General features: G+C 39.3%; 1 protein-coding gene across 4 annotated transcripts in view; it reads right to left on the reverse strand.

Moving 5' to 3' along the window:
• The window catches only part of ECPAS (Ecm29 proteasome adaptor and scaffold), a 106624-nt gene that overhangs the window by 76679 nt on the left and 6196 nt on the right, over positions 1-23749 (reverse strand). For 2 of the 4 annotated variants that reach the window (XM_019454213.2, XM_053908175.1), the window contains exons 2-3: positions 21787-21890; positions 5429-5559 (exon numbers count right to left, since the gene is read on the reverse strand). In XM_019454213.2, coding sequence (XP_019309758.1) covers positions 5429-5559; positions 21787-21808 — 153 coding nt within the window. In that variant the 5' untranslated portion in view covers positions 21809-21890. The remainder of the gene's footprint in view (positions 1-5428; positions 5560-21786; positions 21891-23749) is intronic. The other 2 variants (XM_053908176.1, XM_053908174.1) reach the window with 1 other exon arrangement.

Consider the following 23749-nt stretch of genomic DNA (forward strand, 5'->3'; position numbering starts at 1 on the left):
AAAGTGCTGTTTAAGTCACCCAGTCTGTGGTATTCTGTTACAGCAGTCAAATGGACTGACATACACTGTGAACATGACAAAAAGAGAAATAGACAAGATACTGTGAGTTTCCTGAAAAGAAAAACTCTGCCAAATCAAGGAGGACTTAGAGAGGAAGTCACAGGAACACTAAATGCTGACAACCAGATGAATTTCCAAGAAGAGAATCAGTTACAAGAAGAACAGAGGTCCAAAAGAATGTAGCACAATCTGACATGCAGATTGATGAGGATAAAAGTAGGGCCTAGATTATAAAACGACTCAGGTAAAATGCTAGATAGAGAACTTTTACTTTATTCTGAAGATCATCTGATTCTACTAAAGAGCTTTAAGTAATAACAAGCTTTCTGTCCTTCAAGTGGGGAAAGAGCAGAAAGAGAAGTCTGCAAGTCAATAGTCCCTGTGGGTGGAAAGCAAAAAAAAAAAAAAAAAGAAAGAAAAAAAAAGAGACTTGTGTCAAATGGCCCCGATCTTACTCTAACAATGAAATTATCTTGCTAAGAGAGAAGTAAGAAACTGAGCACTGAAAAATAACATTTTTAGAAAGTCTCACCTAAGAAAGACTCAAAGAGTTAAGGTATCTATTCTGGAGGACCAGGCCCACACTACTCTCCATCATTTCTGAAATTTGTGCTCCAGCCTCAAGGCAAGTATTAAAGGGAGTTGTAGGACTTCTCCCAGCAGCAACAAAAGTTCCAATGAATCTAGAGCAATAATGAAATATGAATTTTAAGAAAAACAACAAATCAGGGCACCTGGGTGACTCAGTTGGTTAAGCATCTGGTTTCGGCTCAGGTCATGATCTCACAGTTCATGGGTCGAAGTCCCACATCAGCTCTGTGCTGACAGCTCTGAGCCTGAAGCCTGCTTCAAATTCTGTCTCCCTCTCTCTCTGCCCCTCCCCTGCTCGCAGTCTGTCTCTCCCTCTCAAAAATAAACATTTTTTAAAAATTATATTTAAAAAATGACAACAAATCTATAATCTATGTCCGTTTAATGAATGACAATAATGAAATACGAGACATTCATCAAGCAGTTTCTACACAGAACACACTTGTGCACAGCACTCTGCATTTCCCATCTGATTCTCACAACAACCAGAGAAGTGGTATTCTCATTCCCATTTCACAGGTGAGGAAGCAGAGGCTCAGGGAACTGAAGTAACCTGTCCAAGGAGATACTGAGCCACTAAGTGGCACAGTCAGGATGTGACTCCAGAGCCCATCTGTTTAACCCCTCCCAACACTGCCAGTTGAGCTCAATTCATCTAAAGTGCCTGTCTCCACGAGACATCCTTGGGACCACTGATACCTTACAGAGACCTAGAAACATGCATTACCACACATATTTCATCCAAACTTCCTAGCTGTCCAGACCTGTGATGCAGCTAACCAACAAGGAAAAGAAACAGCAGGAAGCAGCCTAAAAGCAATAGCCCTCTTCTGGCAATCTAATCTAGGCTGTTTCCTAGAAGGACTCTTGGGAAATCATTATTAGTGACAGACAATCATGTCCACAATCACGCACTCTTTACAAAAAAATTTTAATGTTTATTTTATTTTTGAGAGAAAGAGACAGAGAGGGAGCAACAGAGAGAAAGGGAAACAGAGGATCTGAGGTAGGCTCCAAGTTGACAGCAGAGAGCCCGATGCGGGGCTTAAACCCACCAACCATGAGGTCATGACCCGAGCCAACGTCAGATGCTTAACTGACTGAGCCACCCAGGCACCCTGCACTTTCTTTTTTTATCTTTTCTTTTTACTTTAAATGAATTAATGACTAATTTTCTTCTAACAATATCATCATCTTAAATATTGGTTAATTTCCTGTTTAGTTATCCACTATCTGAAATCTTCTATAAACCCATAAAAATTAAAAAAACCAACTGAGCCAGTCCTTCCCCGAGGCCAACTAGGTAACAGTTAACCTATCAGTAAACCTACAGAATCACTAGCCTTGGGTATATAGTGTCCTGTGCATACCAATTCTTATTACTCATTCATTTATATTCATTTATTCATTAATAACTTTTAACTGAAGTATAACATATGGCTAAAGTGCACAATTGAAAGGGCACGGCCCAAAGAGTAGGCATGGCCCAACTTCATAGAGTAAACACATCAGAAGCATAAAAACCCTGTATCCCATGCCCCTCCACTCACCAACCCCTCTTTCCCAAAAGTAACCACTGTCCTGAGTTCAAACACCATGTTTAAATTTATGTAAATGGAACACATAGGGTGAACCCATGTGTCTGAATATGCTTTATTCTATACCATATATGAGATTCACTCATGTTGTCGCTCAGAGCTGCAGTTCACCTTCATTGCTCTGGTAAGAAAATACCACAACTAGGGGTGCGCGGGTAGCTCAGTCAGTTAAGCATCTGACTTCAGCTCCGGTCATGATTGCACAGTTCATGAGTTCAAGCCCTGCATCGGGCTCGGTGCTGACAGCTCAGAGCCTGGAGCCAGCTTCGAATTCTGTGTCTCCCTCTTTCTCTACCCCTCCCCCACTCGCACTCAGTCTCTTTCAAAAAGAAACATTAAAAAAAATTAAAAAAAAAAAAAAAAAAAAAAAAAAAGAGTGGCACCTGGGTGGCTCAGTCGGTTGAGCGTCCAACTTCAGCTCAGGTCATGATCTCACAGTCTGTGAGTTTGAGCCCCGAGTCGGGCTCTATGCTGACAGCTCAGAGCCTGGAGCCTGCTTTGGATTCTGTTTCTCCCTCTCTGCCTGCCCCTCCCCCCGCTCATGATCTGTCTCTGTCTCAAAAATAAATATAAACATTTAAAAAAAATTTTTTTTAAAAGAAAGAAAACACCACAATTTATCTACTCTCCTATTGATAGACATTAGATAATTTCCAATTTGGCCTAGTATGAATAATGCTGCTATGAACATTCTTAGATATGCTTTTAGTGCACATATATACATAGTGCTGTTATATATAAACTTAGGACTGAGTTTATATATAACTTGCTTGTTATGACCATGCTTGGTCATGGAGTATGCATATGATCGGCTTCAGAATATTTCCAAACAGTTTCCCAAAGTGGTTATACTCATTTACACTCCTACCAGCAATCTGTGAGAGTTCCAGTACAACCTTGTTCCAGTACAACCTTGGTATGGTCAGTCTTTAATTTTTAGCTATTCCAATGAGTTTAAACATAAATTTGGCTATAAAGCAGAACCTACATAACAAAACTCATTTTCCTTAAAATAGCAAATGTACTCTAAGGACATGTCACTAGAAATCTAAAACTTTAATTTCTCTTTCATTCAGTTTATCCACAAATTACCAGCTACCTTGCAGGATATCCTGGTTGAATCGAATGTGCATCACAAAACATAGAAAGGAATCCCAAAATTACACAACTGAAAGTCAATACAAGTTTTCATCAATCACAAAATTTCACATATTAAAATTATTTATACATGAACTTTCAAATCGCTGCCCACTGGAATCACTGTTTCCTCTCCCCAGTGCCTGACCTCCTATCACTCCTAACGTTAGATGCAGCGGGTGGTCCTCAGCTCCCTGAAGGCATCATACTCTGTTCCCACTCAGAATGCCTGCACAGGGCCTTCATGTCTTCAACGGTCTCCCCATCTCTCTGTCTGGCTACACACTACACAGCCCTTCCTAATGCCCCACATTCTGTTTAAATCAAGTCCTCAAACATATTCTTTCATAGAATGCTTTTCTTTTTTTTTTTTTAGTATTTTTTTAATGTTAAGAGAGAGAGACAGAGAGACAGAGCATGAGTTGGGGAGGGGCAGAGAGAGAGGGAGACACGGCAGGCTTCAGGCTCTGAGCTGTCAGTACAGAGCCTGAGGTGGGGCTCAAACCCACGAACCGTGAGATAATGACCTGAGCCGAAGTCAGATGCTCAACCGAGCTACTCTGGCACCCCAGAACCCTTTTCTATCTTGGCATTTATTGCAATTTATAACTAGTTACTACTTGCCTGTTTTTGTTTTGTTTTTTTTTACTTTTTTTTTTTTTTTTTTGATGTTTATTTTTGAAAGCGAGAGAGAGAGAGAGCATGAGCAGGGAGGGGCAGAGAGAGAGGGAGACACGGAATCTGAAGCAGGCTCCAGGCTGTCAACAGAATCCGATATGGGACTCAAACCCATGAACAGTGAGATCATGACCTGAGCCAAATTCAGATGCATCACCCAGGCGCCCCTTGCCTGTTTAATACTGGTCTTCCCAACTACATGTTTCTTTCATTCACTATGTCTCTAACACTTGGCATATACGGTAGAAGGCACCTGGTAAGGATTTGCCAAATGAATAACGAGACCGATGGAGCTAAATAAGAAAGCAGAAACCAACTCATGAAGTGCCTTTTATCATACCTTGCTATGCTGAGGGTAACAGAAGGCCACAGAAGAGTTTTAAATAGGACAGTGACAGGATCAAATACATATTTATCTCAGCAAGGCAGTGTTAACAACAGGCATGTCAAATACATGACAAGAATGCCCTATTCCTTCCTGCAAACATAACGGACATTCTTAAAGATACTCTTTCTCCAATGAACCCAAATTGGGTCTCAGAATCCCTCTTAGGGCAGACCTCCAAGAACCCACTGCCAATCAATCAAAGCGGCCCAAGGGATGAAACCCGATGACAGCTCAAAGACCTGAAGATCTAGCATAAATACACCAGAAGACTGAACTATTTTAAAAATGAAGGGGGCAAATGTTCCCTGTAGAACATTTAGGTTAAAAAAATCTTGAGGGGTGCCTGGCTGGCTCAGTCAGTACAGCATGTGACTCTTGATCTCAGGATTGTAAGTTCAAGCCCCACACTGGGTGTGCAGATTACTTAAAAATTAAAATCTTAAAAAAAGAAAGAAAGAAAGAAAGAAAGAAAGAAAGAAAGAAAGAAAGAAAGAAAGAAAGAAAGAAAGAAAATCTTGCTATGATGGCTACCCAACTTTTGGTACCAATACTTTACAGAATCCTAAAACAGGAGCTACACAACAATACCCTGGTGTTTAAAACAACTATTTTGCTTAATTTTAATGAAGGTTTTATTCACAGTTAGCCACTGATTAAAGAACAATTTTGGCCCATTCCCCCCTTTCATACTGGAATCAAGAGCATGGATTTTAGACCAAGCCCCCACATATTTTAGAATAATTATCTCAATTATTTCACTGCACTGATGCCAGTGTACAGGTGAAACTAAATGCAGCTGTGCTTAGCATACAAAAGCTATTTTAAATCACGTAAGCTGGTCCCAGACTTACTTTCCATTTTGAAAGGCCAGATTTGGATCATGAACCTAGATTTCAATAATGGGAACAGAAAACTCACTTCCTATATATACCATTTACCCATCATGTAATTCCCACCACTGTCCCAACATGCATACCTTTTTACGTACTCCTTCTTGGGTGCTGGACAGCTTGAGCAAAACAGGAGGAAGGAATTTAGATATAATATTCTGTAACTGTTCATCTGTTTCAGCATGGCCAAGTCGTAAAAAGACCCGTTCAAGCTGATCTATAAGAAGAAAAAAAGAAGAACTTAACAAAACAAACACAACCAAAACTAAGTATTTTCATAGCTTAATCCTTTTTCTGTACTGGAGGATCCTTCAGTCATAATTAACCACAACTAGTAGGTAGATGACTCTGACCCAGCTGGGAAACACTAAAAAGGTTTACCAGCTAATTATACTTTCTTACAACTGTCCCCGGTCATTTAACCTCTAGAAGGAGGAAAAACAAAGCCAAGAATAACAAAAGTCTCTCCTATATACAAAGTTACTCCTTCTTTCTAAAGGATTTGTATACTGAAAAGAATACAAAATTTTTGAAGAAATGTTCTAGACTTAGCCAGCAGAGGGAAACAGGAGAACTTTAATCAGATACCAGGGATAATATATATTTGGTGAAACCATCTTACTGATGATGCAGTTTCTCCAAAGACAGCACCACTGCCCATTATTGTGTTGGCATTACCTAACCAGAATGTGAGAGACCATTTGCAACCATGAAAGTCACTGTGAGAGAAACACGTTAAAAAAAAAAAATACCAAGGGGACGCTCTCAGAAAAACCCAGGCTGTGACAAAGTACTGAACAAGTAACCAGTACAGTACAAGGTGGAGGAGGAATAGTGACAGGGGAACCTACCAACTGCAAACGACTGGATATCTGATTTTAAGGAATTCACTGTTAATTTTTTAGGTGTAATAATGGGAATGTGGTTTATGTTTGTTTTTAAAGGTTCTTCTAAAAATTACCAGTGGTGATTAAGGGGACTTCTAGGGGGCTAGAAATGTCCTGCATCTCATTCCAGGTGATGGTTACAGAAATATATACATTGATAAAAATTCACCAAGCTCTACAATTTCATACTTTCTACTGTATTATACCTCAATTTAAAATTTTTATTTAAGAGAGTCCTTATTTTTTCAGAGATCAAGACTGAGACATCCAGATAAAATAACATAGTTGACAGGATTTACTTGAAATAACCAGGGGCATACTGGAAATTTGCTAAGAAAGAAATTTCAGATGTTCTCACCACACACGCACACGCACACACACACACACACACACACACACACACACACGTAACTACATGAGAAGATATGTTAATTCCAATAATCATTTCACATGTACATGTATATCAAATCATGTTGTATACCTTAATACAAAAATAAATAAATAAAGTAACAGCCTCATTTTAGTACTCATAAAAAATAATAATTGGGGGCAGAGGGGTGAGGAAAATGAGGAGAAGCCATATAAATGAAACCAAGATTGGTCACTAACTGATAACTGTACAAGCTGAATGATAGATACTAAGAATTTACATTTTTGCATATGTTTGAAATTTTCCATAATAATTTTTTTAAATACACACACACACACACACACACACACACACACACACAAAGAGAACCTAGAGGCAATGACACCCTGGCAGCAGCAAGCACACCTTGCACCCAAATCTTGGTTTTTAAACACCATTCTTCAAAAAAAGGAACCAGGCTCTTTGAAAAAATGGCTAATTCCAGGGCTGGAGCAGTGAAAAAAAGCATGATGAACCTGAAGTATCTTGTAACATTAGGAAGAAAACGAGGCCTGGAACATATCAAAGGTCTACAGGAACCACCCCAAAAGAGTTCCAATATGGCCAAAGCTGAATAATTTGAAGAACAAAATAAATAACACAGTACTGTATTAAACCCAAAGCATAAATTAAATGTACGTGAATCCATATGATATAAATGATTAAATGATTAAATTCACTGAGGAAAAGAAACACGACTTTCTTATAAAATAATTCCAAACAATTTATGTGTAGATACTTCCCCCTGCCGGAGGTACAGCTTAACTTCTGCCTCCACCCTCTTCGAGAGGGTAGACTAGATTTAGTGACTTGCTTCCAAAGAACAGAATAAGGAAAGAGGAAAATTACAGTGGAAACACTTGATAAATATTATCTTAACTGAGTGATGAAAGTTAACAACATGAGTGATGTCACATGGATATCACAATCCCTGATATGATGTGACATGAAAGGCATTTCACCTCTGTGATGTTCTTTCAAAAACCCAAACTCTCCATCTAATTATCAGTAAAACAACAGAAAAACCCAGGTTGGAAAACCTTCTATAGGACACCCGGCCAGTACTGCACAAGACTTTCAAGATCATGAAAAACAAGGAAAGCCTAAGAAACTGTCATAGACCAGAGGAGACTGGGGAGACAGGACAACTAAACAGTGTGGTCCCTGGGTACGATCCTGGAACAGAAAGAGGACATTAATGGGGAAAAGTGGTGAAATCCAAATAAAGTCTCAAGTTTAGCTTTTAAAATGACTAACAAAGGAAGAAAAGAGTAAGGAAGAAGGAAGCAAGGAAAGGCAGGCAGGATGACTGTGAAATAAGCAGACTAGATGATTCTATGCAGTGAAAGGAGTTCGTAGGAACAGGGAGCTCACTCCGCATATTTGTGCCAGTTACAGGAGGCTCTGCCTGGCACCTTACAGACCAGGGTCAGAAGAAACTGCCCGCAGAGTTTAGCTACAGAAACTGCGGAAAAACTGTTCTGTGGAAGAAGGCAGAAAGTTCAATTCTTCCTAACAAACTGACCTGGAGAATCTGGACCAAAGGCTTAAAAAACCAAGCGATATCTGGTCTCCTTCATTTTTCACATAACCATTTGGTTTCTTCCTATGTACTCCCAGTATAGTGCCTTAAACTTCCCTCTCTTCCTCACTAGAATAGAAAATGGAGCTTCCTAAATGCAATAAAATTATTTATGATGGCAACGTGGGAATGCCAAAAACAGCCCCAAACATCCTGTGGGGTCCCTCCAAAACAGGCCAAGTGCACCTGAGGAAGAGTAAAAGCCTCCTACAGCCTTTGGGATCGGTGTTAACACCTGTATGTCATCTGTAGCTACACACCACACTTTAAATAAAAGGGAATTAATCATGTTCAAGCTTTATGAAAATAAATGTAAATAAGTGCTGATATAGTCAAGAACGAAATTTATCAACCTGTCAAAGTTAAGAAAATAAAAAGTAAAGGTTTAGCAATAGTATGGTCCCTGAATCCTGTTTTTAGAGGCACAGAAGGAATGTGAACTCTGTGCCCTTACCCTCAACCCTGGAAACAACCTCAAGAAAGTAAATTAGGCCTGGGACTCAAAAAGTGTCTATTCAGAAACAAGAAGGATTGTAACCAAAAGTTCTGAAAATTCAAAAGGAATCCAAAACTTAAGTTCATCTTTCACACAGACTCAGTTTTTAGTTGCAGGAAATGAGATCCTTCAGGTCACCGCAACAGTATCTGAGGTAAGACAAATACTACTTCCAAGTCAGAAGCAAGTTCCATCCTCTCCAGTTACATTACATATTGTATACAAACTCATCCAAATTGTTTTCACTTATGAAGAAATTAAAGAACTGCCATAACCTCAGATAATCACTGTGAAATGTGGAGAACAGCTTATGCACTAGTATTTCCTGTTCATACATTCGTGTTAGTTTAACCGAAAAACTGGAATATGGCATACAGGATTTTACAGTTTGCCCTCTTTTTTTCCTTTTGATTAACACAAATCCTTTACTAGAAACCTTTGGAGCAATATATGTCTCAGAACTTTTCAGATTTTAGAATGATAATATAGTGACATAGTGTATACACTGTATTTCAAATAACCCTACCCATCCAGTGGGTTCTAGAGCAGTACCTACAACCAAATACATTCATATTCTGTAATAAAACACACACTCATACTCAGTGGGATAATCAAAGATTATAAGGAACCGTATATCCATTCAGGTCAGGTTTTAAATACCAAAGAACACTAAAATGTTTGGCTATGTATAAAACTTTATCTTTCTGTAGCACTAAATAAAAATCTAATTGATAATGGCTACATGGCAACTATGTCTATAGATACAGTAATGTAATTAACTAACACTCTATTTGTGCGATTACCAGTTTTATAGTACCACAAACAATACTCCAGAGAACATTCCTACCCATACATCTGTGCACTTGCACAGGTTTCGGTAAGCTAAAACATTAGCGACAGAACTGCTAAGTCAAAGGGTAGGAGTGTCGTCGGGTTTACCAGATTTTGGAAAAATACCCTGTGCTACTGACTAATGTATAGAAGTGTTGAATTGCGGGGCGCCTGAATGGCTCAGTTGGCTGAGTGTCCGACTTCGGCTCAGGTCACGATCTCGCGGCCAGTGAGTTTGAGCCCCGTGTCGGGCTCTGTGCTGACAGCTCAGAGACTGGAGCCTGTTTCAGATTCTGTGTCTCCCTCTCTCTCTGACCCTCCTCCGTCCATACTCTGTCTCTCTCTCTGTCTCAAAAATAAACATTAAAAAAAATTTTTAAAAAAAGAAGTGTTGAATTGCTATATTGTACACCTGAAATTAATATAACACTGTACATTAACTATACTTGAAATAAAATTTAAAACAATTTAAAAAGAAAATTTTGTGCTAATTTATACCACCAGCAACGTATGTAAGTTGCAATTTCCCTATGCTCACTCCTATACTGAGTAATCAACTTTACAAAGATTATAAGTAGTCAATCTTAGCTGTATATGGTAGATGAAAAAAGATCACTCTGTTGTCTTAATTCATACGTATTTTATCACTAAGGTAAAGTATCTTTTCAAATATTTATTGGTCTTTTGAAATATCTTCTTCAGCAAATTACTCATTATTCTTTTGAGTTGATGACTTGTAAAAGCTTTTATATATTGGGGAAAAAATCTCCTCCATTCTCCCACACATCATAAATACTTTTTTCCTAGTATGCCTGTGACTCTATAGCACTTGCTTTTCATATCTAGGTTCTTAAATATAAATTTACCTTTCCTTCCTTTTATGGCTTTGGAGCTTCTAGTCATACTTAGAAATGCCTTTTTTACTCCAAGATTATAAAAAATAGTATATTCTGCAGAAAAGTGTTAACAGAGCAGGCCTGAGACTGCTATCCTTAGAAATGCCTGCCTGCCAGGCTGGCCCTTGACTGAGCATTTGGAAATGGGTTTCAGGACAGTTCCCTCCATTCCTAGAACGGATAAGAGTGGCTCACTGTGCCTAAACCCTTCACACAAACAATATGGTTTATGCCAAACACCTGCTTTCTTTCTTGAAATCTGGAATTTTGGTACGTGTTAGGCAGAAGATGCCAACATGACCCAGCACTGATTAAAAGCTCTTGGCACTGAGGGGTGCCTAGATGCCTGTCAGTAGAACATACAACTCTGGATCACGGGGTTGTGAGTTCGAGCCCCATGTGTAGCAAGGAGTTTATATAAAACAAAAATACATAAATACATTACATACACACATATATACATAAACAACAAATAAAAACCCTCAGCACAGAGTCTCTAAAGAGCATCCCTGGTGGACAACATGTCACACATGTTGTCACAACTCATTGCTAGAGGGGTTTAAGCACATCCTTTGGGGCTCCCCAGAAAAGGCTGTTGGAAGCCTGTACCTGGTTTCCTCTGGACTTTGCTCCATGTGCCTTTTCCCTTTGCTGATTTTGCTTTGTGTCCTTTCACTGTAATAAATCTTAAACATAAATACAAATATATGCTGAGTCCTGTGAATTCTCCTAACAAATCACTGAAGCTGGGGTGGCCTTGGAGACCTCTGACACATATATTTATCTATGTTTTCTTCCTGGCCTTATGATTTTGCTTTTTTCATTCAAGTCTTTAATCGAGCTTGAATTTTTTTTGGGGGGGGAGGGGGGGGTAGCACATGGATGTAAGAAATCTAGTCTTTCTTGTTTTTGAAACCTAGTCTTTTTGTGTGTGTTTTTTTAAGGTTTTAGTTTTATGTTTGAGAGAGAGAAAGAGAACAGGCAGAGGAGGGGCAGAGAGAGCGGGGGACAGAGGATCCCAAGCAGGCTCTGTGCTGACAGCAGCAAGCCTGATGCGGAGCTCAGACTCAGGAACCGTGAGATCATGACCTGAGCCGAAGTTGGACGCTCAACCAACGGAGCCACCCAGGTGCCCCCTTTCTGTGGGTTTTTAAAATCTTTTTCAATGTAAATTAAACACTTACAAAAATGCACAAAATGTAAGTGTACAGTTTAATGAATTATTATAAACACCCATGAAACTATCACCCTGAAACCTGTACTACAAAGAAAGATTTCTACAGAATTCACAGCTGGAGAGGACTGAAAGACTAGCATAAAAAACAGTGGGTTTTAGGGACTCACCCAAGTTCACAGAGGTAATTAGCAGCAGCACAAGAACTAGAATGAGGTGTTCTGACCTTCAGTCGAAAAAACCTTGCCTATACTGTGCAACTGTCTGCAACAATAGTCCCATTTTCTAAAAGGACCTATGCTACATATACTACATCATACACAGGGAGCCCTGTTTAAGAGCATCACCAAAAGATCATGAGACTTTGTCTCATTCAAGTGGTAGTTAAGACAATATGGAACCATGTACAAATTCAAAGGTCAAAAAGCAACACGAGAAAGGGGCGTCTGGGTGTTCAGTTGGTTGAGCAACCAACTCTTGATTTCAACTCAGGTCATAATCCTGAGGTCATGGGGTCAAGCTCCACATCAGGCTCCATGCTCAGCAAGTGTGGAGCCTACTTAAGATTCTCTCTCCCTCTTTCCCTCCCCCACTCACACACGAGCCTTGTTTCTCTCTAAAAAAAAAGAAAGGAAAAAAACACTAGAGAAAGCTCAACACTATAAATCAGAAGCTAATACCAAATGTGTCAAGGTGCAATTCACCCTTCCTCTTTCTCCCAGCTCATCTAAATTCTCTCCTCTTTCAAGGCCCAGTACCCTCCTATTTCCACTGTGAAGCACTAACTACTCTGGCTAGATCAGTCATGCACCCTTTCAAATATTTACTGAAACCTCAGTCTGTGTCAGAGCTTAGTGGCCATGGAAAAAACAGAGTTAAGAAGGAAAAGGCAAGGATGTAGCACAGGATTACCACACTTGGATATGCTAGTTGCATGCTGAAAGAACATAATAGAAGGTCAGAGACAGATTGCTCAAGAAAACAGCATTTAGGGGCACCTGGGTGGCTCAGTCTGTTAAATGTCCAACTTTGGTTCAGGTCATGATCTCACGGTTCACAAGTTCAAGCTCCACATCAGGCTCTGCACCTACAGTGTGGAGCCCGCTTGTGGAGCCTGCTTGGGATTCTCTGTCTCCCTCTCCCTCTGCCCATGTCCCTCTCGCTCACACTCTCTCAAAATAAATAAACCTTAAACAAAAAGATTTTTTAAAAGACAATAGCATTTAAGGATAAAGGAAAGAGAATCCAAAAAAGGAAATGATAGGCAGTATAAAAAAATAAGGAGAAAACTGAGTATTGCATCTAAAGAACTAGGGAAAGAAAAAGCAAACTAGTCAATGAAAACTGGAAAAAAATTGTCTACCCATACAGAAAAGAAATAACCTAAAAATCCCTTGCAGGTAGATTAATGACATGTACAAAGTAAGATTTTAAAGATTTTTAATTTTTTTTAATGTTTGTTTATTTTTGTGAGAGAGTGACAGAGCATGAGTGGGGGAGAGGCAGAGATACAGGGAGACACAGAATCCGAAAGCAAGCTCCAGGCTCTGAGCTATCAGCCCAGAGCCCACACGAGGCTCAAACTCCTGAACCATGAGCTCATGACCTGAACCAACGTCGGATACTTAACCGACTGGGCCACCCAGGTGCCCCAGGATTTTAAAGATTTTAAAATAAAACTGAGAAGGGAAAATTAAAACTCACACACAAAACATAAAAGACTAATCGGTTAAGATTTTAAAATATCAGAAAACACACCATAAAATAAGAAGATACGTTATAAATAATGATGTTTTTAAATGAAAAGGACTTGAATACAGAATGAAACATGCAAATCAAGAAAAAGCAAATTAATCCAAAATTTTCAAATAAAAAAGGATATAAGCAAGCAATTCAGAGATGAGACCCACAGACTAAATAACACATATAAAGATGTTCAATTACACTTGTCAGAAGTATGCAAAATTAACACAGTAAGATACAGTATCGTATTTTTCACATCAGAAAACTTTGCAAATCTAACTACCAATCTAACTACCAATTGTTGGCAAAACCTGGAAACAAACCAAGAGATACTTGAGTTCACTGTTAATGAGGTGTACACCCATACAATCTCTGAAAACAAATTTCTAGCAATTCTACTCCAGGGTAACAAACCCTAAGGAAGTTCTGCTCAAAGTAAGCCAGCTGCAAACTGTCACCAGTCAGAAAAAAATAAGGAACACTCTTCCTTCATCCTATCTTACTAAGATAAGAAATGTTAAGTAAAATAACAATGATAGTTAATTTACATTCTTCCACAGTTCCCTATTTGCAAAAAATAATTCTCCCACCCTCAGACCATACTTTGTGTATCACCGCCCTGGAGAAAAACTCTCGGAGGGAAAGATAAGCACAAGGAACACCAGAATTTTAAAGCTTAAAATGCACCTTAAAGAATATGGAAAAATGAAAATAAGAACATTTACTGGTGGGAATGCAAAATGGTTCAGTCACTTTGGAAGACAGTTTGGAGGCTCCTTATAAAAATAACAGTCCAGGGCGCCTGGGTGACTCAATCGGTTAAAGGTCGACTTCAGCTCAAGTCCTCATCTCGTCGTCCATGAGTTCAAGACCTGCATTGAGCTCTGTGCTGACAGCTCAGAGCCTGGAGCTTGCTTCGGATTCTGTGTCTCCCTCTCTCTCTGCCCCTCCCCTGCTCACACTCTGTCTCTGTCTTTGAAAAATGAATAAACCTTAAAAAAAATTTTTTTAACTAACTTAACTAACTAACTAACTAACTAACTAACTAACAGTCCTGGGTGTCTGGTGGCTCAGTTGGTTAAGCATCTAACTCTTGATATCAGCTCAGGTCATAATCTAGAGGTTGTGAGATCGAGCCCGGTGTCAGGCTCCACACTTAACGATTCTCTCTCTCCCTCTCTCTCTGCCCCTCCCCCACCTGCATGCACGCATTCTCTCTCAAAATAAATAAATAAACAACAAAAACTAAATATAGTCTTACCGTATGATCCAGCAATTGCACTCCTTGGTATTTACCCAAAGGAGCTGCAAACTTATGTCCATACAAAGACCTCGACAGGGATGTTTACAGCAGCTTTATTCATAACTGCTAACACTTAAAAGCTCTTCAGTAGGTGAGCAGCCCCAACCAAGATGTCCTTCAGTAGGTGAGTGGATAAGTAAACTGGTACAAACAATATTTTTCAGTGCCAAAAAGAAATGGTATTAAAATCATGGCTATGTGTCCAAACACACAGAATATAGGACACCAAGAGTGAACTGTAATATAAACCATGGACTTCAAGTGATTACGTATCAATGTAGTTTATCCTTGGTTCAAAAATGCACCATGCTGGTGAGTGATGGTGATGGGGGAGGCCGTGTAATTTGCGTAATTGTGGGGGACAGATGGGAGCCAAGGGCTTATGTGGGAAATCTCTGTGCTTTCTTCTCAGAGGAGGAGAAACCTAAACCTAAATCTGCTAAAAATTAAAATTAAAAAAAAGTCTTTCTAAAAAAAACTTATTTTGAAAAAATAATTTCAAAAACACTGAAATTCTTCAATCCCAAAACAAAAAACAATTTCCAGCTTAGTTTATGTCTACTATTCCATTCACATAGGAAAAAATAAATATACTGATTTACTCTTCATTAAATAATTCTTTAATCCATATTATTCACCTGCCTTTCATTTCTCTATGTAAAGACAAAGAAAAGGGCCCTTCCTTCCTTCTACCCCCACCTAAAGCAGAAATAACCAGTAAAGGTTCAAGGACTTCACTTCAATGTTATCCACCAGTAGCCACTGATATTTCTGAAAACGTGTTAATTATTCCTGACAAATCTATCTACACAAATCACTCATTCTCTGGATTACGCCAAAAAATACAACTTTGACTTCTGAGTTAAGGAAGAAAGGCAACTTTTCCATCGGATTAGAAAAGGTAAATACTGGTTTGTCACTTACATCATCAGTTAGAGAAAAAAAGTTAAAAAAAAAAAAAAACAGCAATACATCTGTTTCCTCAGATGTATCATCTTTTCATAACAACTTGAACGTCAAAACATTCCTTACAAAGTATGCAAAGCAAGCATATACCATCAAAAAGAATAGGAAAAGTTACTAAATTTAAGGTAATGGTTATCTCCATGTGGTAGAATTTCAGAGGATTCTTTTTTGGCTTAATTTTATGTCATTACTATCTTACTTCATGAGCATGAATCACTTGTATGAACCAGAAAGAGAAAACAGTTATTTCAGGGTAACAGGTTTAGGAATGTTTTTAAAGTTGCTTAAGTTTTCTATAAAGAACATTATTTTTTCTGAATGTGAAAGTAAATTTTAAATTATAAATCATAAATTGGGTTAGCAGAAGCTGTGACTGAAATGGAAATCTGAAAATACCTAGACCACTGCCTGCTGCACCAAAAATCAATTAATACTCTACAGCTACAAGATATTTTGAGAAAGAGCTGTCAAGTTACCATAGAAATATACTAAACTATAATGGAATAATATCACAAGGAAATATCCTTCCTAATAGTATTTATTTTCTTCTGATTAATACATGTATACCCGCACAGTCACAAAGCAGTTTCACATGGCCTTTTGAGCCTCAAAAAACACTGTGAGGTGGACAACTGTTGCCTGCATTTATAATTAAAAAAACAGGCTCTGGATCTGATTTGCCAAAGGTCATCATCATCAATCTAATAAGACAAAGAATCGTAAGCTGAACCTCAAGAGATCTTTACCCTCCAAGAACACACTAGAATGCAGTACCTCCCTCTAAAATACCATTTAGTGAAGGGAGTATTAGTTCCAACTTACAAATGAAGAAACAGTCTAAAATTTATTAAGAATGTTGATCGCAGCACCTGGGTCGCTCAGTTAAGTGTCCAACTCTTGATTTCGGATCAGGTCATGATCTCACGGTGAGTTCGAGCCCCACATCCAGCTCAACGCTCAGCACAAAGTCTGCCTGGGATTCTCAAGTCCTCCCTCTCTCTCTCTGCCCACTCCCTCCCCCTCCGCCCCTTGCATGCACACGCTCTCTTTCTCTCTCTCAAAATAAACACATAAATTTTTTTAAAAATATTTTAAAATATTTACAAAAAAAAAAAAAAAAAAAAAGAATGTTGATCAGAACTGTAGTAAGTGGCAGGGCTAGGGCTCAAACTCCAAGCCAGTCCAACTCCAAACACAATGCTCATGCCTGCATGTTAAATTGCAGCACTGATGAAGCAGAGAAAGTGGATGGAAATGATACAAAGGCTTACTAGACATGGGTCTGGCTCAATTCATACCTTCCGCAGCAATTCAGAATTGGCACCATAAAGTCAAGCCACCCTTGAGTGCTTGGGCCTATGAGAATAAGCCAGTGGATATGGCATGGGCATCTTTAGCCTATCCTTTGGAACACAAAATCAGAAGTCTGGTCTGAAGAAAGAATGGTCACAGAGGCACAGACAGCATCTGGAAGAAGTGGATGATTTCTAGTTCTTGAAGGCCCCTCTTACTTCCATAAAACTCCCTGATTCCTTATAGTAAGAACCCTGTTTTTGCTTAAGCCAGCTTACAACTGGGTCCAAATACAAATGGAAGGTCTTTGTCAAAGGGGCACTGGGGGACAAGGAAGAAGTACTTCCTTCATAAAAGCACATTAAAAAAATTAGCAGCTAGCACAAGCCTAGTGTGAATAATTAGATCAGAGAGGGAGTCCTTTCTAAGAGTGGGCCAATCTAGCCCCAAAAGAACCTTCTCAACCATGTACCCCATTACTCCCCAACAGCCACCCAAATTGCAATCGTTTAAGTGCGCCATGTTTTCCTGCCCAATTATTTGGTCAACCAAGTCCCCCAATCAGGAATACTCTCCCAACCTCTCCTATCTCTCCATCTCCACACAGCCAAATCCTCCCATTCAAGGTCCAGCTCAAATATTCCATGATCCACAACTTGTACGTACCATTTGGGCCCTACAAACTCTCACAGACCTCTTCTACATCTCTCCTGGCACTCACTGTCTTTTGCTATACGTTATGTAACTGCCCAATCTTCTCTTCCCTAAACCAAAGCAGTTCTTCTAGGTGCGATTTCAATCTGATTCCACCTGACTACCCACTCATACACTCTGTCCTTCTATAGAACTCCTCAGGTTGAGAAACTGTGACCTAACTTTCTTGGTGTCCCGGCACTTAATTCAGGCCCTTGCAGAGAGTAATTGCTCAAATACCTGTTGAATGCATGAAATATTAATTCCTCATGCATTAAAAAAGTCATTTAGAAGTTTATACATTTAATGTCTAGCAAGAGAAAGGAGGGGATTGGCAGCAATTTATAGTATCTGACATCAGCATTTCCGGAAAAGGGGACTATATGTATTTTAATACAACGACAAGTGCTTAAGGTTACAAAAAAAAAAAAGAAAAAAGAAAAAAGAAAAAAAGAAAGGTGGGTTAAATTCCAGAAGGTCTGATTGTGTGGCAGCACTGGTCTGCTCCAAATCAGGAATGATGTAGTAGTTACTACAGAGAGGAGAGGAAAAGAGAAAAAGATGGAGAGGGAGGAAGGACCAGTGAAAGAACAGGAAGTCCAGCACTCTACAGCAAGGCCTTTCCCCATGACTCACATCTTCTAGAGTTAACTTAAATTACTGAAATGCTTGCGAAAGTGGATTGTGTGGTGTGTGTGTGTGTGTGTGTGTGTGTGTGTGTGCACGTGTGCACACACATGCGTGTATATAAAACCAGTGAAAACAGGTAGGTTTCATGTCCAAGCTTACATGAGTGGAACCAAAATAATCATTTTCAGAAATGGGAACCTAACAGCTAAGAAAAGCGTAAGTATACGACATGTACAAAAATAGGATGTGATGGGGCAGGGGGATGCGGTAGTGAAGGAAGGATGACCACCTCTGGACTTTGACGACTTCTGCAGTTAGGAGTCTGGGACTAAAACTACGATGAGGACAGGGAAATACAAATCAAAACCACACTCAGATATCACCTCACGCCAGTCAGAGTGGCGAAAATGAACAAATCAGGAGACTATAGATGCTGGAGAGGATGTGGAGAAACGGGAACCCTCTTGCACTGTTGGTGGGAATGCAAATTGGTGCAGCCACTCTGGAAAACGGTGTGGAGGTTCCTCAAAACATTAAAAATAGACCTACCCTATGACCCAGCAATAGCACTGCTAGGAATTTACCCAAGGGATAGAGGAGTACTGATGCATAGGGGCACTTGTACCCCAATGTTTATAGCAGCACTCTCAACAATAGCCAAATTATGGAAAGAGCCTAAATGTCCATCAACTGATGAATGGATAAAGAAATTGTGGTTTATATACACAATGGAGTACTACGTGGCAATGAGAAAGAATGAAATATGGCCCTTTGTAGCAACATGGATGGAACTGGAGAGTGTTATGCTAAGTGAAATAAGCCATACAGAGAAAGACAGACACCATATGTTTTCACTCTTATGTGGATCCTGAGAAACTTAACAGAAGACCATGGGGGAGGGGAAGGGGGGAAAAAAAAGGAGGTTAGAGTGGGAGAGAGTCAAAGCATAAGAGACTCTTAAAAACTGAGAACAAACTGAGGGTTGATGGGGGGGTGGGAGGGAGGGGAGGGTGGGTGATGGGTATTGAGGAGGGCATCTTTTGGGATGAGCACTGGGTGTTGTATGGAGACCAATTTGACAATAAACTTCATATATTGAAAAAAATAAAAAATAAAACTATGATGAGGAAGGAAAGCCTAACTGCCATCTAGATTTTATATGTAATAATCTTTTCAGGTAGATCAATCCTGTGAAGTATAAATCTAACCAAATACTAACTGATAAAGTCCACATCATCTATTAATTTCTATATGCCATTTTAATTCACCAAATGCGACTCTAATACTTGACCAAATCCAAATGAGGCCAGCAAGAAGTAATGCTTTCAATTTTGATCTCTACTCCTAGGTTTTTAAAAAGATGTTTGCCCTCATTCTCTACCTTTAAAAAACATATTAAATGCAAATGTACTTAAAAGGAGAATGTCAGGGAGCACCTGGGTGACTCAGTCCGTTAAGTGTCCGACTCTTGATTTGGGCTCAGGTCATGCTCTCATGGTTGGTGAGTCCGAGTTCCATGTTGGGCAGTGCGGAGCCTGCTTGGGATTCCTCTCTGTCACTCTCTCTGCCCCTCCCCGCCTCAAAATAAATAAATATACTTAAAATTTTTTTAAATTAAAAGGAGAACGTCAGGAAGTCCAGTAGTAAACACCAATAAAGGTCAGGTGGTGGGGAGAGGACCCATTCCATCATGGCTGCTGCAAGAGTTGCCTCCTTCCAGCCAGGGCAGCCCCAAGGGGTGACAGATGTAAATCTCTGCAAGCAACAAGGTTCAGAGCAAAAGGTTCCTGCTGACACAGTCCCTGCTGGTACCCCTTACCCCCAAACTAAGGCAATCAGACAGACCATCTTCCTGTCCCCTAGCCCACCAGTCTTACCCCCCAGGGCCCAGGCAGATAGTGCAATATTGAAAGCCTTGCACCAGGATGCACTATGGACTACATTCTGAGCAGGAAAGGGAAAAGGAGTCTTCCTTCTCCTGCCACTTCAGAAGTCCTAGCCACCTGCATATGACGTCAGGCTACTTTAACCCAGCATAGCCCAAAGCAAGGCTACCCCCTCTTGCTCTCACATACACATTCTACTACCCCCTACACACACACACACACACACACACACACACACACACACACACAGAGGGAGGGAAGGAAGAAGTGACTAGGTTAGCTTGGCAGGGTTGGGCCAAGTGATGAGACAGAAGCCCTCATCTATTACCTAGATTTAATGAATAAGTGTCAGATTCTAGATGCACTAAGCTCCACAACCACTCCCACCTCCCAAGGAAGTCCTTTCCCCCAGAAACAGCAGCTGGCAGGTGTCCACTTAGAAATCAGTGTTAGTAAACTGATGAACAGAAAGATTAGTTCAGCTTATGAAAGCCAGCTTAGAGGAGACAATATACCATGCAAGAGGTCAAACTACATAAAAGTCAAATATGTGACAGTGAAGATCCACCCAAAGCAGCTAATTACTTAGGATAATGCTCATTTGGATGTGTAAACACTAGAATATTCCTCATTTAAGTCACTATTTAAATTCCAGCATTTGTGGTATACTGCTTGCCTTCAGTAGATCATTAATTTCATTAACACATCTGTCACAGGCCCAAAAACACTGACAGAGAAAGAATCTAGGAGCAAATGAACAATGTCCCCATTTCTCTTCTACAATTCCTCCAACCTCCCAATTTTCCATTTCTCTAAAATGGAACGAAGATAGCAAAAATAAACCAAAGTTTACTCTGAAGTTGAACTTTGATTTATAAAATATTCCATGCATTCTATCCCTCAAAATTCCACCTAAATGAATTCAGACATCATACACATCATCAGCAATATACATACTGAAAAACAGAATGCACTGGGGGAAGGGGAATGCAATAGAAGACAGCAACAAAATGAACTTTGAGTTGAAGCCACAAAATCCCAGGTACTCACTGGATATTGAGCTCATGAGATCAGAGAGTTGCAATGTGAACATATAGAGTTTCAATCAAAGGACTATCCAATATCATCCAAGAAGGACACTGACACCATACGTATTCAGCCTCAGAATGAAGTAGAATTAAGTGGCTTTTCTATCACAGTAGATGTCAAAAAGGCAGAATTAGGAATATCCAATTACTATCATGACGCCGTTTTTAACGCCTTTTTTTTTTTTTTTTTTAACAAATAAAACAATTAACTCCAGGATAATATTCCTGCAGCGTGTAAAATCATCTTTTGTGGCTGTGGCAGACAATACCACTTGTAAACGAACACTCATAGATTTTTCCTTGTGCACACAGCTAAGCAATGTTTTCAAGTTTTATCTTTTTTCTCTCTCTTGCTGATTTTTTAAATTTATGTTTGTGCAATGACAGAGAATAGAGGCTTCAGGAATATATAAACTAACATGAACTTCACCAACTCTCTTAAGATAGCTAGAAAAGGAGAAAAACCCATGAAGATCTTGGCAGGAAAATGCTACTTGATAACCTATGCATTTTTAAATGCTACTACAAAAAAATGCACACATCCTAAGGAACTAAGGAACTACTAACCTCTACAATCAATGTGATACATGGTTTATCCAGTCTTGACAAAAATCCTCTGGATCACCAGTGGTACGTTCATCCACTCGTACACATGCAATTGTATAAAGAATCTATTATTTAGAACACCAGGAAAGAAAACAATTAAAAGATTTATACTCACAGCTACCATTAAGAAAACAAAAAAGCACTTTTCATTTCTATGCTAAGATCTAATTTGATGCCCTGCTTTGTAAATTCAAAATGAGGAGGAAAAAAATTACAGTGATTATCAAATTGGAGGAGTAAGGAATATGTCCACAAACAAAATTTATTGTATAGAGGTAATAGGCGAATACTTTAAAAAAAAAATACACTGGTAATTATTCACAGAAGACTAAAAAAACTGGAATACCAATACAACATTTATTTTATCATATATGTATATGTGTACATATACATATAAATCATCAGCATACAAAGCCTTACATTAAAATTAGAAGAAAGTGTAATTATATAACATTTTTACAAGATGAGTATTAGTAGGTACACATTATTAGTACATTACAACTGAGGATGTAAGTGGTTAATATTCATAACCCTGGGAACCTCTGCCCTCTCTCAGCACTCCTGATCCCCTTCCCTGGTTCTTCTTTGTCTTCTTCTCACCCCTACATATAGCACCAGACAGCTGTCCTCAGGACAATGTGTCCATTCCCATGACTCTACCATCACCCCCACACTCTACCAAGCTTCAGAAACCTAAGTTCCTATACACAGGAATCCACATGCCTAGCACTATGCCCAGTTCTTAATATGTATTATCTCTTCCCCCTCTTATAACAACTCTGTGAAATAGATTTTGTTATTAACCCATTTTACAGATGAGAAAACCAAAGCCCAGAAGTTAGGTCCTCTGTTCAAGGACATTAATCGAATGCAGGAGAGCCAGGATTCAAAACCATCTCTGACTCCAACACCAGATGTTTTTGTTACTGTTGAAAACTGTCTCCCTAAACAACATAACATGGGCGCCCCAGTAACTCAACTTACTCACTCAACAAATACTCTGTTGAACACAAACCTGTTCTCTTTTCTCCACTTCCACCTCCCTACATCTGTCTAAATACTACAATCTCCACTCCACCGCAATCTCTCAAGTAGATTCTTAGAATCATCTCTAACTCCTCCCTCTCTTAAATAATGCTTATCTACTTGGCCAATAATTTCTGCCTACGTTAGGGATTGTAGGATACATCACCTTCTTGCCAAATCCACTTTCACTCTCCCACTTCAGACCCTAGGTTTCCTTCACTTGGCCACGGTGATACCCTCCTAATTAGTCTTGCGCTCTTGGTCTCTGGATTCTTAAAATCAATGTTACGCCACGGCCACCTGTTATCCTTATAAAACAGATCTACTCATGTTACACTCCAGCTTAAAAGCCTTTGATGGTCCTCTTCTGTCTACAGAACAAAGTCCAAACTAGTTATGTTGGCATTCCCACACAAGCTGATCCCAACCTATCTTCCCAGCCCCATCTCCTACTGCACCCCCCCGAATAATAATAATAATAATTTATATATAGCTTAATTGTTTAGACAGTGCATTTTCACATACGTTAATCATAACAACATTATGAGTATTTTTTATTATCCCAATTTTATGAGAAGGAAACTGAGACCTAGAAAGGTAAAATTATTTGTCCAAGATCCCAAATTGTAAGAAGAACATAAAAGGTAAAAAGGGCCAAGTATCAAACTACAAATTTTATCTCCTTTCCCAGCACCTCACACAGCCATAGCACGCCTACTCAGTACATCAGACTCACTCACACTTTCTCTGAAAATGCACAACATTTTCTAACCTCTATGTCTTAGCTTAATCTATTTTTCTCTTAACTTGGAATGCTATTCTCACTTGAAATTTCCAAAGAACTGTGTTAGGCATTTTTCATATTATGCCTCATATGAGTTATTTATATTCATATATA

Source organism: Panthera pardus, unplaced genomic scaffold, assembly GCF_024362965.1.
Source record: "Panthera pardus isolate Hobbes unplaced genomic scaffold, ASM2436296v1 HiC_scaffold_20, whole genome shotgun sequence".
In the NCBI taxonomy this organism is placed as follows: Eukaryota; Metazoa; Chordata; class Mammalia; order Carnivora; family Felidae; genus Panthera; species Panthera pardus.